The sequence below is a fragment of the Panthera leo genome, chromosome E1 (genome assembly GCF_018350215.1).
Source record: "Panthera leo isolate Ple1 chromosome E1, P.leo_Ple1_pat1.1, whole genome shotgun sequence".
NCBI lineage: Eukaryota > Metazoa > Chordata > Mammalia > Carnivora > Felidae > Panthera > Panthera leo.
The window spans coordinates 15,406,622-15,423,032 of record NC_056692.1 but is presented as its reverse complement, the minus strand read 5'-3'; the positions used below and the strand labels follow the sequence as shown (position 1 = coordinate 15,423,032).

Genomic DNA, 16,411 nt, shown 5'->3' with positions numbered 1-16,411 from the left:
CTTGCTTCCTGCCCTCACTCACTGCTCCCGATGAACAAACACACACGGTCAAATCCATGCCACAGTCCCACACACAGGATAAATGCTGAGTCTCCTTTCTCCTTGAGTAGGGCAGCAGGCAATCAAGCTGTTAGCCACAACTTCCAGATAGGATGGTCCCAATCTGGTTTGAGCAGCAGCATTTCTGGCATGAACTAGAACTAAAAAACGACTGTGTTCGTTACATTAGCACATCTCATGTCAACTTGCCTTGCTCAGTATCAGCTTGTCGCCCTTGGCTGTAATTAGGGCTTTTCATACTCAGCTGGTCACCACGGAAACCTGGTCAAGGGTACTGCCCAGCAGTATTTGAGGGCAGCCTCCCTCCAGCAGCAGGAGGCCCCAGGCACTTCCTGTTTTCTGGGGGACCCAGCTCTGCCGGCCTTTATGCTTGGAAGCCCTGGTTCCCTTTGAAAAACTGTCCAAGTTTCTCCCATTGTCAAAATTCTGACTCTTGGACGTTAGGTGGGTACACTGACATCCAAGGGGCAGCATGGCTTTCTTCAGGGACAGAAATCTCAGTATTATGAACTTGTGCAGGTGTTTTTAAGCTAACCATAACTTGGTTCTTTTCCTATCTTGCTCTACTACAGAATTTAAAAAAAAATTTTTTTTTAATGTTTTTATTTATTTTTGAAGGACAGAGAGACAGAGCATGAGCAGGGGAGGAGCAGAGAGAGAGGGAGACACAGAATCCAAAGCAGGCTCCAGGCTCTAAGCTGTCAGCACAGAGCCCGATGCGGGGCTCGAACCCACAAACTGTGAGATCATGACCTGAGCCGAAGCCAGACACTCAACCGACTGAGCCACCCAGGCGCCCCTACTACAGAATGTTTAATTACTGCTTTCTTTTCCTTTCCTGAGCTACCAGTTTTTCTCTCTTAAGTCACATCCAGGGTCAATATACCAGCCATAGATTGCCCGACTCTGCATGTATCCACCTGCCTGTCATGCAGCCCAGGACTTGAATAACGTTGACATCCAGTTACCAATCTGTTATCCTTTGATCTTAATCAAAGTGATACATGTAGTTAGTTGAAAGAAAAATTCACTCATTCTGAAGAGCTTACCCTGGAGAAGGGCAGCCACCTGCCCAGCCTCTCCCTCACCCAGCCCACCCTGTACAGACCTCCTGTTGTAGTTCACATGCTCACCACTGCCTCGACTTCCACCAGGTGAGAACTTCGGGCACTGTCTATTGACTGCAAGCTCTGAAGGGTGATGAGCTGGCTAACCTGGGCCACTCTGATTCCCCCCACTCCTAATTTTTGATACTTTTATTATTTGCAACTGAAAACGTGTTGGAGTTTGACGGAATTTGTAACTGTATGTAATATTTGCCTCTTCCTTCTTCCATCAACCTTTCGTGTGAGCTGTGGGCACGAATGCCCTTGTTCTTCCCTCGCCTGCTCTCACCTCCTTCCTTTTCTAGATTATACCTTTACTGACTAGATTGCCAGAATTGTACATTGAGATTGTTCTTTAGGGGTGCCTGGGTAGCTCGGTCAGCTAAATGTCCAACTCTTGATTTTGGCTCAGGTCACGATCCCTGGGTTGTGGGATCGAACCCTGCATCAGGCTCTGCACTGACCATGGAGCCTGCTTAAGATTCCCTCTCCCTCTCCTTCTGCCTCTATCTCTCTTAAAAAAAAAAAAAAAAAAAAAAAGATGTTCTTTAGCCATAATTGATTTTCCCATGCTCTGTGACTTGTGCCACTTCTTAATTTCTAAAAGTGACTAAGTGGCAACATGGAGAGTGAATGCCATTAAAGAACAATATATTGCCTACAGTTCTGAGACAGAGGGGCATGCCATGCCACACAGGGTCACATGTGGTCAGGGGGCAGAAAGGAGTGAAGGAAAAGCCGAGGCCAGGCCTTTATTGGCGTTTCTATGGGAAAGACAAGGCAGGGCAGGGTAAATATCTGAGGATTGGCTAGTTTAAGTAATTTAGGCAAGCACTGGGGCATAGGGGCCTTCCCTGGGTGATTTAGGCAGAAGAATATTGGCTTGGTGAGTGAGAGTTACATAAGGAGGTGATTGGTAGTGTGGACTTGGGATTGAATGGAGGTTTAAGATTTTATTTTTGGGGGGACACCCAGGTGGTTCAGTCGGTTAAGCATCCGACTCTTGATTTTGGCTCAGGTCACGATCTTACAGTTCATGAGATCGAGCCCCACATCAGGCTCCATGATGATGGTGTGGAGCCTACTTGGGATTCTCTCTCCCCCCCCCCCCCACCGTCCCTCCCCTGCTCGAGCGCGCGCGCTCTCTCTCTCTCAAAATAAATAAATGAAACTTTTTTTTAAATGTTAAAAAATAAACTTAAAAAACGATTTTATGTTTGGTTTTTCATTTTTTAAGTAATCTCTGCACCCAGCATGAGGCACCAGAAGACACATCTTTGGCCATTAATTTGGCTGTGGGAATAATGGAGGCCAGATCTGGTGCAGGAAACAGACATGTAAATAGGCAATCTTCACAGTGTGTGCCGTGCAGTGGGAGACGCGCGTGGTTCTGTAGAAGCCCCTGGATGAAAGTAATTTCCTAAAGGTTGCATTTCTTTGTCCTAGCCTAGGGAGGGAAGAAGGAACAGCATGTACAAAGGCCTGGAAGCAAGAGACAGCTTTGTGTGGTCGGGGAGTTGAGCGTGGCTGTGTCGGGCGGATCCTGAGCCTGGGGTGGGAGGAGACAAGAGAGGAGGCTGGTGAGGGAGGCAGGAGCTGGCAGAGTTCTGGGGTCTTGTTGGCCATGCTGTGCAATTTGGCTTTGATGATGGAGCTCTGGGAGGCCACTCTGTGAGTGTGCATGTGTGTGTGTTCGGGGAACGGGTTAGGGAAGGCTGTGTGGCCTGCCAGGTGGGTTGGCCCTTTAAGAGACCCTTTTTAAAAGAGCCAAAGTGGGGGCGCCTGGGTGGCTCGGTTGGCTAAGCATCCGACTTTGGTCATGAGCTCACGGTTCGTGAGATCAAGTCCCATGTCAGTCTCTGTGCTGACAGTGCACAGCCTGCTTGGGTTTCTCTCTCTCCCTCTCTCTCTGCCCCTCCCCTGCTTACTCTCTCTCTCCCCCTCTCTCTCTCAAAATAAGTAAATAAACTTTTAAGAAAACAAATAAATAAAAACAAAATGGCCAAAGTGTTAGCAAGAAGACATCTCTATAACAGTCCATTTCCTGTGGCTTTTTCAAGGTTGGGCCAGCTTGTTAAGCAGACAGAACACAGTCTCCCTGAAGACAGAGTCCGAGTTCTGTCCCCTGAGAATGATTCCTTTGCTTTGCCTTCTTCGTCTGTTCATTCACTCTGTCAGCCAGCAACGTTCTTGCTGCGCGAAGGCTCCCCACTGGGCCTGGGAAGGCGGCGATGGCTCGCGGGGGTGGCTCGGGCACAGCCTTGCCCTTGGGCTCACAGCTTCCTGACCGGGTAAGATGCCGGGGCAGCAGGTCCAAATGGCCTCCAGGAGCACAGCAGAGGGGCTCTGGTTCTGCACGAGGTGGCACAGAAAGCTTCCTATGGTCAGTGTCACTGCCTGGTGGGAGACAAGGATGAAGGACACCTCAGGTGGAAGGCACAGCACATGCCACAGACTGTATCCCTGCTCCGATCCGGGTGTGGACGCCTCACTTGCATTCATGGAGGTACACTCCGGAGTTGCTTGGGAGACAGGGAGAGGCGGTAACACGCGGACGGGGTGGGGCAAGGGGCAGGGACAGAGGTCTTGGAAGGCGTCCCTTTGCATCCTCCCCAGTGGCCTCCCTAGGATCCTCCTCTTTCCAGAAGGGCCTGGCAGTCACTACCTTGTCCAGCCACAGCCATTTAGGAAATGGCAGTGATTAGCGATTGTTATCGTGGTAATTAAAATTCCCTGGGAACAGCTTGGCTAATATCCATCAGTGTCTGCAGTCGGGTCGGCCGTGAGCTGCAATCCTAATGAAAACCTCGAAGCAGAGCACAAAGCAGTGCCACGGGGAGGATTGAATGCCGCTGGCCACCCCTGTAAGGGCCACGGTGGCCGTGTGGGCCTTTTCTTATTTAATGGCATTTTCAAGGCTGGCTGCTTTGCTGGCCTTATCACGGCAAACCACACATGGGGAACAGAGTGGGGCTTTGCAGAATCCCACAGCTTCTCTAGAAAGTGAAGGTTTTCCAATTTGTGGAGGGCTTTTCCCGCTGCCGTTCTTGGGGAGGGTGTTGGGCCAGGCAGGGGGTGTCGGGCCTGGATGCACAGAGCAGAATCGCACGATTAAAAGCTACTGGGGTGCATTTTGCAGAGTGGGGGCAGGCACCGAGGCGAGAGAAGGTCTGAGGATGTGCATGGATTGGCATGGAGGGGAGGAGGGGGGCAGCTCAGAAGTCAGCCCAGCTGGGATCCCTCATTCCTCGCCTCGGCGGTCCTGCTCTCCCATGTGGAAGGCATTTTCCAAAATAGTGTGTTTCATGCACCCCTGCCCAGGTGTGCCCTCCACATTGGGCAAGGCACCTGTGTGCTCTGGTCCCCACCCCACCCCCGTGGGGCCTCAGGAACGGCAGCTCCTCGGTCTGGAGGATCACCGGACTTCCTGGTCTTCTGACCTCTGTCCACTGCGGCAACATCAAGCCTGCCGCCTGGGTTGCAGGACCAACATGAGAGAAGCAGACAGACCCCAGGCCCCGTGACAGTGGACCCACTGGACCCCAGGGAGATGCTGCAGGCCTGGCAGTCCCGTGGGGTCATTGCCCTGCTGAGCATAAATATCAGGGTGAATTATAAGAAATTAATGGGGGGATTTATAGGTCAAAAATGATTGAATACCAAAAAACTTTGCATGTTTGTGCATTTCAGACTCATACTTTGGATCTTGGGCTGTTTATCCTATTTCCCAAAAGCACTTTATTGATCGGTATTTGTTTAAGCCTGGGATAAGGGCGGAGGTGGATCCTTGCGGCAGGAGGTGAGGCTGAGGGCCTGGGGCCCTCTGGCCATGATGTTCCGGGGGAGTCAGGGGCAGCCGGGGCTTTCGGTTTCACTGGTGCCTGAGGAGGGGCTGGGAGGTTAGGTCGGGGAGGTTCGCTGGAGCTTGCTCTGCACCGGCACGCCCTTCTAGGCTCCTTTGCTTGATCCCTCTTTTAATCTGAAACAGTAAATCTACTTGATTAATTACAAGAACTTGGGTGAAACCCTCAGGCCACTTCTGCAGGAAGGTGACAACTCTATGGATTGGGACACTTTCCAGCAAACTACCCGTAGCTGCCAATCCAGCCAGTCAGCCAGTGTTTATTGAGCACCTACTATGTGTCAGGCACGTGTTAGGAACTTGAAGACACAATGGTGAGCCAAGTGCCCCGGCCCTCCCTCCTGGATGGTAGAGCCTCATGGTCTCTACCAACGAAAGGGCCAGCCATAAGGTAGACACAACCGAAGTGGCCAGCAGGGGATGAACGACTAGATAAGAGGCAGTACGTACCCATGATAGAATACTGTTCAGCCTCAAAAAGGAAGGAGGTTCTGACACATGTAGCAACAGAAATGAACCTGAGGCTATTATGCGAAGCGAAAGAAGCCAGTTACAAAAAGATCAATACTATTCCATTCGTATGAAGTACCCAGAGTAATCAAATTCTCGGGAAGTAGAATGGTGGCTGTCAGCGGCTGGGGAGACAGGGGAATGGGAGTTGCTGTTTCATGGGTGCAGAGTTTCTATTTTACGAGATAAAGTTCTGGAGATTGGCTACACAATGTGCACGCACTTAACACTACTGAACTATACACTTAGAAATGGCTAAGATGTGGGGCGCCTGGGTGGCTCTGTCTGTTAAGCCTCTGACTTCGACTCGGGTCACGATCTCACCGTTTGTGAGTTCGAGCCCCGCATTGGGCTTTGCGCTGATAGTGCAGAGCCTGCTTGGGATTCTCTCTGATCGGTAAAGTGTTCTCTCTGCCCCTCCCCCACTTGTGCTGTCTCAGAGTGAATAAATAAACTTAAAAAGTAGTTAAAAAAAAAAAACGGCTAAGATGGTAAATTTTATGTTATGGATACCTTCCACAATTAAAATTTGTTTTCATTTAAAACAAAAAAGGAGAGAAAGGAGCATGCACACGCAGGGGCCAGAACCGTAGGCCCAGCTCCTCCAAGATGAGGCCCCATGAGGATTGGGAATGGGTCTGGCCCTGTGAAAGTCCCGAACGCATCTCTGTAGTGTTTCTGGGTCTCTCCCACTGAGAGCCACACAACAGTGAATCACCCACAGTGTTGTCCTCTCCACTCCCCTTCAAACAGGGCACCTGAAGGGGTGTGCTCTCCACCTGTGACGGTGTGCCCCAGGGGTGACAGTGAGGTCCCCGTCTTCCCTCCTGTGGCACCTAACTGGTGGCCCCAGGTCCTGACAAGCACCTCCCCCACACCCCATGGGAACTGCTCCCGAGCTGGGTCCCTAGACCAGACCCTAGATCCCAGCAGGAGGTACAGTGCAGGGTTCCCACCCTGAAGACACTTAGCACCCCACTCCAGACTCAACTTTTCTTCCTGGAGGGTGGTCTGACGATATGTACCATCGTGTAAATGTATACACATCCCTTGACCCAGCAGATCCACCCCTCAGAGTATTTTCTAAGGCAGTAAACGACATCTGTCTGACGTGGGTGCAGAGGTGATGGTTGTGGCACTGCTCACAAGAGTGAAAATCCGGAAACCATTTAAATGTCTATCAGTGGGAGCGCCTGGGAGGCTCAGTCGGTGGAGCGTCCAACTTCAGCTCAGGTCATGATCTTGCAGTTCGTGAGTTCGAGCCCCGCGTCGGGCTCTGTACTGACAGCTCGGAGCCTGGGGCCTGCTTCGGGTTCTGTGTCTCCCTCTCTCCCTGCCCCTCCCCAGCTCATGCTCTGTTTCTCTCTCTCTCTCAAAAATACATAAACATCAAAAACTAATAATAATAAAATAAATGCCTATCAGTGGAAGGCTGGTTTGATTAAGTTTAATAAATCCAAACTATGAAGCCATTAAAAAGTGACGGTGGACAGTTGCCATGATCTATAGTTGAGTGACGGGGGGTGGGGTGGCACAAACATGGGGTTGCATGTATATGATCGTTCAAAAAAAAAATTGTGTATATGGCAGGGTATACAGATGGCTCTTGAGGGCTTGCTTCATTTGGTCCCCCTGAGGCCCAGTCCGTGTTGGGAGGCAGGAGGCTGGTGTGCTCAGGGGAGGGCAGGCAAAGCCGGCACCAGTGGGGTGCACAGGCTTCACTTAGCACAGGGAGGCCGAATGAGCCCCTCGCCAGCCCCCCCATGGCCTCTTGGGCTTGGGCGTCTGTTCTCAGGAACCATGCAGCAGCTCTGCAGAGTCCATGATGATGTCTGACCTGCTGAGGATTTATTCAGCACTCGGCCACATTTCCTGAGCATCCCCTTTGCATCCGTAAACTGTGGGGATGAGACCCTGAGGCCTTCAGTGTCTGAGGCCAATAGAACGGTGGACTAGCCTTGGGCAAGTTGCTTAAGTTGTCGGAGCCTCAATTTTCCCATCTGGAAAGTGGGGATAATAGCAAAACTCCTCAAAGAACTATATCCCCAGATAGATGCCTTTGGGAATGGGGAGGAGACTTTAATTTCGCACCCAATGGATTTTTGACCCCGTGTACCTGCTACCAATTCACATAAATATTTATTGTAGGAGGCTCCGTGAAAGGATCAGAAAGGGTTTTTAAAAGAAGGATCCATGAGGCATTCATCCCACCAGATGGGTGCTATGTTATTAAAGAGCCACTCAAAAGCAGGCCCTTCTGCATAGGGTAGCTGGGAGGGAGGGGGAGTGATTCAAGCCAGGGACAGGGTTCGGACTCAGTCCCCCCATGCCTGGCACTTTGAAGCATGGAGAGATGACATACGATAGTTGAGTGATGTAACTGTTGCAGTTAAGTGCTGAGTCTATGCAGATCAATTACTAGGGTTGAGCTTCTCTGGGAAAACCTGCTGAGTAGATCCGAAGCAGAAAGTACTCCACATTCTTTGGCCCTGTTGAAGAATCCTGAGTACATCGGTGTATTAAAGGCTCTGAGAAGTCCTGCAGTGATGCCTGGTTTAACCTAGTGCTTCCCAAGTGTACATGATCAGAAACCTTATTTTATTTTATTTTTTTGGTTCGGCCATGTCAATATCCCACAGAACTAATATACAGAGGAAGTTTGAGGATTAGGAAAATCTGTCCTAGAGAGAATCAGGGCAGACTCTGGCCTTCTGATTTTATTGATGAAGTGCAGATTCTGCCTCAGAAGGTCAGGGACAAACCTTGAGATTCTATGTATATTGTTTTACATTTTATTTATTTATTTATTTATTTATTTATTTATTTATTTATTTATTTATTTATTTAATCAATCTCTACACCCAACGTGGGGCTCGAACTCAAGACCCTGAGATCAAGAGTCGCATCCTCTTCCAACTGAGCCATCCTGGCCTTCTGATTCTCTTTTTTGAGTAGGGAACTTGGTCCACTGGTTGTAAAGCTTCCACGTTTGTCAGATGGGGGGAGGGGGGGTGGCGGTGACAATGATGGTTGTGCACATCAGGTCTGTTGAGTGACTGCGCCCCGCCATACACTGGCCAGCGGAGCCTTAACATTCGTTTGAGAGTCTAGTCCTCATGGCTGCTCCGTGAGATGGATGCTGTTCCTGCATTCCACCTACTGGTGATGAAACTGGGGATCTGGAAGGTTGACGTGTCCAAATCTCACAGCTGAGGGATGACGGATCCAGGGTTCAAACCCAGGGCCGTCTGCTCTGAACCGCTAAGGCTCGCTCTTCTCTGAGAAGGTCACATTCCTTCACACTCTCCCACTCCTCTTACTAAATACCCTGAAAGTATTTCCTTCAATGGCAAAGAGGTTATAGAGCGCTTGGTGTTTTGTGAAGTAGGCATTAAGGGTTCAGGAATCTCACTTGCTGCTCTGAATTCTAATCTGGGGCCCTCTGGGGCCTGGGCCCTCCCTGAGCCTTCACAGAGCTAGACTCATCCCTGGGAAGCTCTGGGTCCAGTACTGTGCTGTCACCCAGCCCCCCGCCCCCCATGTCTTCTAGCCTCTTGTCACTTGCTCTGCCCCAGAGCCTCAAGGGAAGGGGCAGGTGACAGGGAGGCAGGTGGCACCCCTTGAGCACCCTCTAGATGCCCACCAGGCTGAGCACTTTCCAACTTTGCAACAGGAGAGGCAGGCGGGCCCGTGCGGGAGCATGGTGCAGGGAGCTGCTCTGTGTCCCTCGCTCTAAGCAAATATCACCCCTGCCAGGTCTGGAAGAGGTCAGGGGCCTGGTTCTACCGAGGGCTCCCTAAGTACATCCTGCCACTGAAGACCCCCGGCCGGGCCGATGACCCCCACTTCCGACCGTTGCCCATGGAGCCCACCGAGCAAAAGCCCAGAAGCACCGAGACGAGCCGCGTCTACACGTGGGCCCGAGGGAGAGGTAAGTCCCCCTCGCTCCCTCTCCCAGGAGAGCAGCTGTCACAGTCCAGCTGTCAGCCAGCCGCCAGTGCCACAGGCACCAGGCCAGCGTCTGCCACACCCTCCGTGTAGCTCATGCTGGTGCTCTGTCCCCGAGTGCCTCCAGCTCCCCCGCCTGCACCCACGTGGGCACCTTAGCACAGTGACGGCTTGCAGGGGGAGGGTCCGCCAGAGGCTGATTCCCAAACAGGCACCAGTTTGGGGGTGGGGATGCCACGAGCCCTCGGATCTTTGCGGAAATGTGACAGCCGTTGGGGTTTTTGGCAAAGTATCGAAATGTGTCTTTCCGAAGCTGGCCTGTACCCTCTCTTCTCGGACCCGTCTCGCGTCCCGGGAAGGGCGTCCCGGGACGTCCTTGGTCCTAATGAGCAAAATGACTTTGCGCCCAGGGCACTTTGGTATTTGTGGAGGCCGTGCTGCCGTGGCCAGCATCAGAAGGGGTGCTCGGCCCCACTGGTGATAATGGCACCTGCTGCGGTAGGTGGCCCTCCATGGCTCGCTCACACAGCACTTCTACGTTCGTGATTTTGTTTCAAAGTTGCAGAGGCAGTCCGGGCAGCCATTTAGTAGCCCTGTTTGATAGACGTGTAGCCTGAGGCCCAGAGGGAAGGATGGACTTCCTGAGCTGCTGTATGGCAGAGCTGGGACCAAAAGGCAGGGTCTTGTGCTCTGGGCCCTGTCAGGGTACCTCTGTGCCCCTCTGGCCCAGGGAGGAGTTGCAGCCCGGAAACAGAATGTTGCTTTGAGGGGTTGGGGAGGGGAGGCCCCGAGGGCCCTCCCCGCCCTGTCTGCTCAGCATCCGCACGGCACACATGTTCACACGCACACGTGTGCACACACACACCCCTGGGAAGGGCAGAGCCCCCATTCCTCAGCCACGCAGACACAGATGGCCTTTTAATTACGTGGGCGAGGCGGCCAGTGGCCCACACGCTTGCCGTTGGCACGGCTTATTAACTGCCTTTGTGCTGCGGCCAGGCCACGCCATGTAGAGGCCCCCATGTGAGCTTGGTGTCCCTCCGAAGACTGGGTCACAAGCCTCCAGGCTCCCAGAGCACGAGGCAGCACATCCTTCACGCCAAGGCTCCGGGCCAGTGCATTGCAGCCCTGTGATGATCCACATTTTAGTCCCAGGCAGGGAGAGGTGGCCCAGACAGATGACTTCTGTGTCTCACCGTGGGCACCAGAAAGGTGAGGGCTGATGGCCCCAAGCTGGTTGGGGAGGCCCAGGAGGTGTCTGCATATATGCAGGGAAGGCGTACATCGGGAGTGCATGGGGTACATGTGGTGGGCAGACTGAACTTGAGGAAACCCACAGTCCTGCGAGGAAGGAAGAATAGGAGCTGGTGGAGGAGGCAAAGGAGGAACAGCTGGGGACGTAGGAGGAAAGCTGAGAGGTTCTGCGTCACAGGGGTTTGTAAGCAGGGGCCACAAACAAGCCGACTGTCCCTGAACTGCTTCCGAGCCTGATCCCATGGTTGTCCTCGCCGATTAGCCTATGCAGAAGCCAGGATCTGTGCTTTCTGGCTGAGTTTGGGTCCCCTGGCCATCCCAGAAACGGCTGTGTACTCACCGAGGCACTCGGGTGGCTACGGGATAGTTGTGGGAGATCAGAGGCCCGAGCCAGACGCAGCCATCCGCACAGCTGGTCCAGAGCCTGGGGGCAAGGGGAGGTCAGCCCCACGCCAGCCCTTCTTTGGCTTCCTCCTGGTCGGTATACATGGCCTGGAAGTCAAGTCTGCAGCAACCTCGGGGGAAAGGTCTGCCTTACCTGTCTGGGAAGCCCCCCAACCTGCCAGGGGGCCGCTGCCTCAGTCCTGGTTCCTTCTCAAGCTGGGCTCGAGGCTGTCAGACTCCTAGCCGCAGACAGCCCCCAGTCAGCAGCCTTGCAAATCTGGCATAGGGACGTCACTGGACCTTTCCTTCCAGACCACTGATGATTGGGCAACCATTGAGCATTTCTTGAGCTCCAAGAGTCGCCTCCCCTCCCCAGCCCGACCATCAGCAGTGCCCAGGTGCTAGGCAGCTGGCTGGGGTTAGAACTATAGTCTGAGGTCTAGTTTAGAGCCTATCTGGGAAGCCCAGCCCTTATAGCACCCCATTCAGCCACAGCTGAGCTCAGGGCCAGGCAGAAATGGAGTGGCCAGCATTGGGGTGTGGACTCCTCTGCCTGTTTGAATCCATTGCTCATTTTGTATTAAGTGGTTTATTTTCTCCTTGATTTATAGATGCTGCTTATAAGTTAGGGATGTTAGATGGCTTGCAAATGTTTTCCTCCTTGACTTTCCGTTTCTTTCGACCCCAGCCTTTACTCACACTATTCTGCCATTCAAAAATGACTTCTCTTCATTTTTGTCAAGTCAAGTATGTCTTTCATTGTTTCATGGTGTCTATGTTTCCCATGTTGCTTTGAAATGCCTTCCTCTCCAAAGTTAAAAAAAGATACGCTAAATAAAAAACCTAATGAGAATAAGGAAATTACTTACATATGAGGAAATTACCAAAGAAGAAACAAAACCCAACACCAAATATTATATTCACTGATAAAGCACCAAAGCCGTGTTCTATCGAAATGCAAGTCAAGAATACCCCCATCACCACCATCATTTGACAGTATTTTGTAGTATTTAACTAATGCAATAAGGCAAGAAAATAAAATAATCTGTTACTATTAGAAAAGAGAAATTTTCTTACTTACAGATGATATGCTTATATGTCAAGAAAACCCAAGAAAGCCTGCTAAAACACCCACTAGGATTAATAAGAGAATTTGGGAACTGACAGGATGCAAAGTAAAAGTACACAAGTACAAATCAATAGTTTACTCTGTGCTGACTAATTAGAAGGAAAAATGGGAAAATTCACTCATAATTGCAGCAAAAATTACAAAATGCCTAGAAGCAAATTTTGAAAGAGAATTACAGGTCCAACATGAAGACAATTATAGAATCTTACCAAAGAACAAAAAGTAAGACACAGAGAGGCAGACAAAGATTTTGGTCCCTCCAAATTAGTTAAGTGTAACAATTCCTATCTGATTCCCAGTGGAGTCTTTAGAAAGGAATGGACTCAAATGTTCCGTTATCCATTGGAGAAACAAAATGTGGCATAGTCATGTAGTGACATATCAGTCGGCCTTGGGGCACCAGAGTGGCTCAGTGGGTTAAGTGTCCGTCTGACTTCGGCTCAGGTCATGATCTCTCGATTAGTGAGTTTGGGCCCTGAGTCTGGCTCCGTGCTGACAGCTTGGAGCCTGGAGCCTCCTTCAGATTCTGTGTCTCCCTCGCTCTCTGCCCCTCTCCCACTCACTCTCTGTCTCTCTGTGTGTCTCTCAAAAATGAAGAAACGTTTAAAAAAATTTTTTTTAAAGAAATATTAGTCAGCCTTAAAAAGGGTTGAAATACTGACACCAGTTACAATACAGATGAACCTTGCAGACTTTATGCTAAGTGAAAGAAGCTAGAGACAAAGGCTATGTAGTATATTATTGTAATTACATGAAATGTTCGGAACAGGCAAATCCATGGAGACAGAAAGTAGATTCGTGACTGCCAGGGGCTGGGGAGAGGGGAAACGGAGTGATTGCTGATGGGTACAGAGAACATGTGATGAAGATGTTCTGGAAATGGACAGTGGTGATAATTGCACGACTTAATGAATATTCTAAAAACCACAGAATCATATGCTTTCAAAGGGTGAATTTTATGGTATGTGAGTTATATTTCAATTTAACAAAATGTGGTTTTTTTATTTTATATTTTTTTAACTTTATTTATTTATTTTGAGAGAGGGAGAGAGATGAGGGAGAGCATGAGCAGGGGAGGAGCAGAGAAAGAGAATCCCAAGCAGGCTCCACACTGTTAGCCCACGGCCTGACACGGGGCTTGAACTCACAAACCGTGAGATCATTACCTGAGCCGAAATCGAGGGTAGAGTCAGAAGCTTACTCAACTGAGCCACCCGGGTGCCCCAAAAATGTGTTTTTCTTTTTTAAGAATTATTTTATTTTGAGAGAGAGAGAGAGACAGCTCAGGTGATCAGGGAAGAGGGACAAAGGGAGACAGAGAGAATGTTAAGCAGGCCCCATGCTCAGCGCAAAGCCCGATGTGGGGCTCCATCCAACGACCCTGGGATCATGACCTGAGCCGAAATCAAGAGTTGGGACACTCAACTGACTAAGCCACCCAGGTGCCCCAGAATGTTTTTTTTTTTTTAAAGAATGGCAAGGTAGTTTATTCATTTTTTTGCATAAACTTTTTTTTTTACTTTATTCTTTTTTTAATTTTATTTTTTATTTTTTAAAATTTACATCCAAATTAGCATATAGTGCAACAATGATTTCAGGAGTAGATTCCTTAGTGCCCCTTACCCATTTAGCCCATCCCCCTCCCACACTCCCTCCAGTTCTCCATATTTATGAGTCTCTTATGCTTTGTCCCCCTCCCCATTTTTATATTATTTTTGTTTTCCTTTCCTTATGTTCATCTGTTTTGTTTCTTAAAGTCCTCATATGAGTGAAGTCATATGATTTTTCTTTCTCTGATTGACTAATTTCATTTAGCATAATACCCTCCAGTTCCATCCACGTAGTTGCAAATGGCAAGATTTCATTCTTTCTGATTGCCGAGTAATACTCCATTATCTTCTTTATCCATTCATCCATCGATGGGACATTTGGGCTCTTTCCATACTTTGGCTATTGTTGATAGTGCTGCTATAAACATCGGGGTGCCGGTGTACCTTCGAAACAGCACACCTGTATCCCGTGGATAAATGCCTAGTATATTCATTTTTGAGGTGGGGGGAGGGAGGGAGGGAGAGAGAGAATGGGGGAGGAGCAGGGACGGAGAGAAAAAGAATCCCAAGCGGGCTCTGCACTGTCAGCACAGAGAGCCCGAAGCTGGGCTTGAACCCACGAACTGTGAGATCATGACCTGAGCTGAAAGCAAAAGTCGGATGCTTCACCAACTGAACCACCCAGGCGCCCCAAGAATGGCAAGTTGTAGAAGGAGCTGCCTGACCAAATAAAGCTTATTCTGAAGGTACTATAATCAATACAATTGTATAGCATTGTCACCAGAATAAATAGAATATTTACTTATAGAAAAAATAAATAGATTAGTAGAACAGAATAGAGAAATAAGAGATCTAAGGACGTATGGAAGCTGAACATAGGTAGTTTTTCAATTCACTGGGAAAATAACAGGTTTATGTCACAACTGAAATTAGCATAATTAGATTTCCACCCCGTTCCATGTGTATTCAGAAACACGCTGCAGGTAGATTAAAGATCTAAATGTTAAAAATAACACAGAGAATGTATTAGAGAAAGATCAGAAGCGGTTTTGCCGCTATGTTATCTCAAAGAGAGCCGGCGAGGCTGAGGCTGTGGGGCCTGCAGCCGGTTGACTGACTACCTGACTGGCTGCCCTCTCCCTCTTCTTGACACGGGCTGTTGATCTGGGCCAAGAACTTGCCCACAGACCCCTTGGTAAGCCCTCTCCCAGCTCGTTTATGGCAGGACATCCGTTGTTTCCCCAGGATGGGGCGGGGAATGGTGCGGCCTGAGTGGCCCCGGCTGCGATCTGCGTGCCTCTGGGAGACTGCGCAGTCCCACCTGCTCAGCCTAAATGGAGAGCGCTCCATGCTGCTTCCCCGGGCAGGCCACTGCTCCAAGTTGACGGCAGCAATGAATACAGCCAGCTTTGGCACCCTCCTGGGTCTCTCTGTTCCCCTGTGAAATGGAAGGTGTAAGATGTGGAACCAGTACTATGGGTTCTTGGGTCTTAATCCCTTTAGAGCCGGGCCCACGTCTTCCGTAGACTTCTTTCCTTTGAGCTGGATTCCCACCGTTGGGCCAAGTGCAAAGATATTTGCTGGTGGTAGGGGTGGTGGGTGCCATATTAACCTGGCATATCTGGGTAATAAGAGCTTCCTTTTTTTTTTTTTTTTTTTTTTTTTGCCACATGCTAGAAAATTTAGGGAAGGCACCTGTCGCTTTGGTTCAGCAGCTCGGTGATATCAGGACAGATGTCTTTATAATTCTTGCTCTTTCCCTCGTGGTCACAAGATGGTTGCTGCGGTTCTAGCCATTAGTCACTCTCTACAAAGAATGGAAGAAAGGTCAAAGGGAGACTGGGCATTGGATGAGCCTAATTCCGTTTAAGACCTAGACAGAGAGCCGAACTGATCTGACTGAAGTCATTACCTGTGGAAATTATTCTGATAGGATTTTGTGCTTCTCTGCCTCCAATGGCAAGAATCCTTAATATGATGAAGCTTCTTATTTTCTTCAGCCCGCAGTGCTCTGACTGAGGCAACATTGCCCTGGACCTGCTTAATGGTTGGTCTACACCAGCTTGCCCCTCTGGGGCTGAGCCCCTGAAATTGGGGACCTGAAGCCCTGAGTCTAGAGTCCATGCATTGGTCAAAGGGCTTTCTAGGATATGTGCACTTTTCTCAGATGGGAGCCAGAGAGCTAGGGTTCCTGGGAGACCGACCCCCGGATTGGTAAGGCTTTGCTTACCTGCCTCTGCCTGGGAGCCTGGGGCTGGGAAGGTGGGAGAGCACCCCTTGTGTGAAGCCTTCATCACTGCCCTGTGGCCTGGCCAGACTCTGGAGGACTTTTCATATTTCACTTCCACCCTAGTCACCATAAAGCCTTACCCACGGGGTATAAACAGCCATTTCCTCCATACTCCATCCCCCCAGAGATGGCAGAGAAACCTCGATGGGCCAAAAGGCCCCTGGCTGAGGCACAAGCAGACCTCTACAGCTCCCATGGCCGTGAGGCAAGTTCACTTTCCCGTCTCCGCTGAGGCCAGGGTCACCGTCCCTCTCCAGGGTCCTCCTACCTCCAGCCCCCTGGCATCCCCTACGAACAGAGCACAAGCTTCCTAGATGG

At 50.2% G+C, this 16,411-nt stretch overlaps 1 protein-coding gene across 1 annotated transcript in view; it reads left to right on the top strand.

Annotated features, from left to right (window-relative positions):
* Positions 1-16,411, top strand: part of RPH3AL (rabphilin 3A like (without C2 domains)) — a 135,721-nt gene that overhangs the window by 100,452 nt on the left and 18,858 nt on the right. Inside the window, 1 exon segment of the mRNA XM_042914393.1 lies at positions 9,295-9,469. Within this exon segment, the coding sequence (XP_042770327.1) occupies positions 9,295-9,469 (175 nt within the window).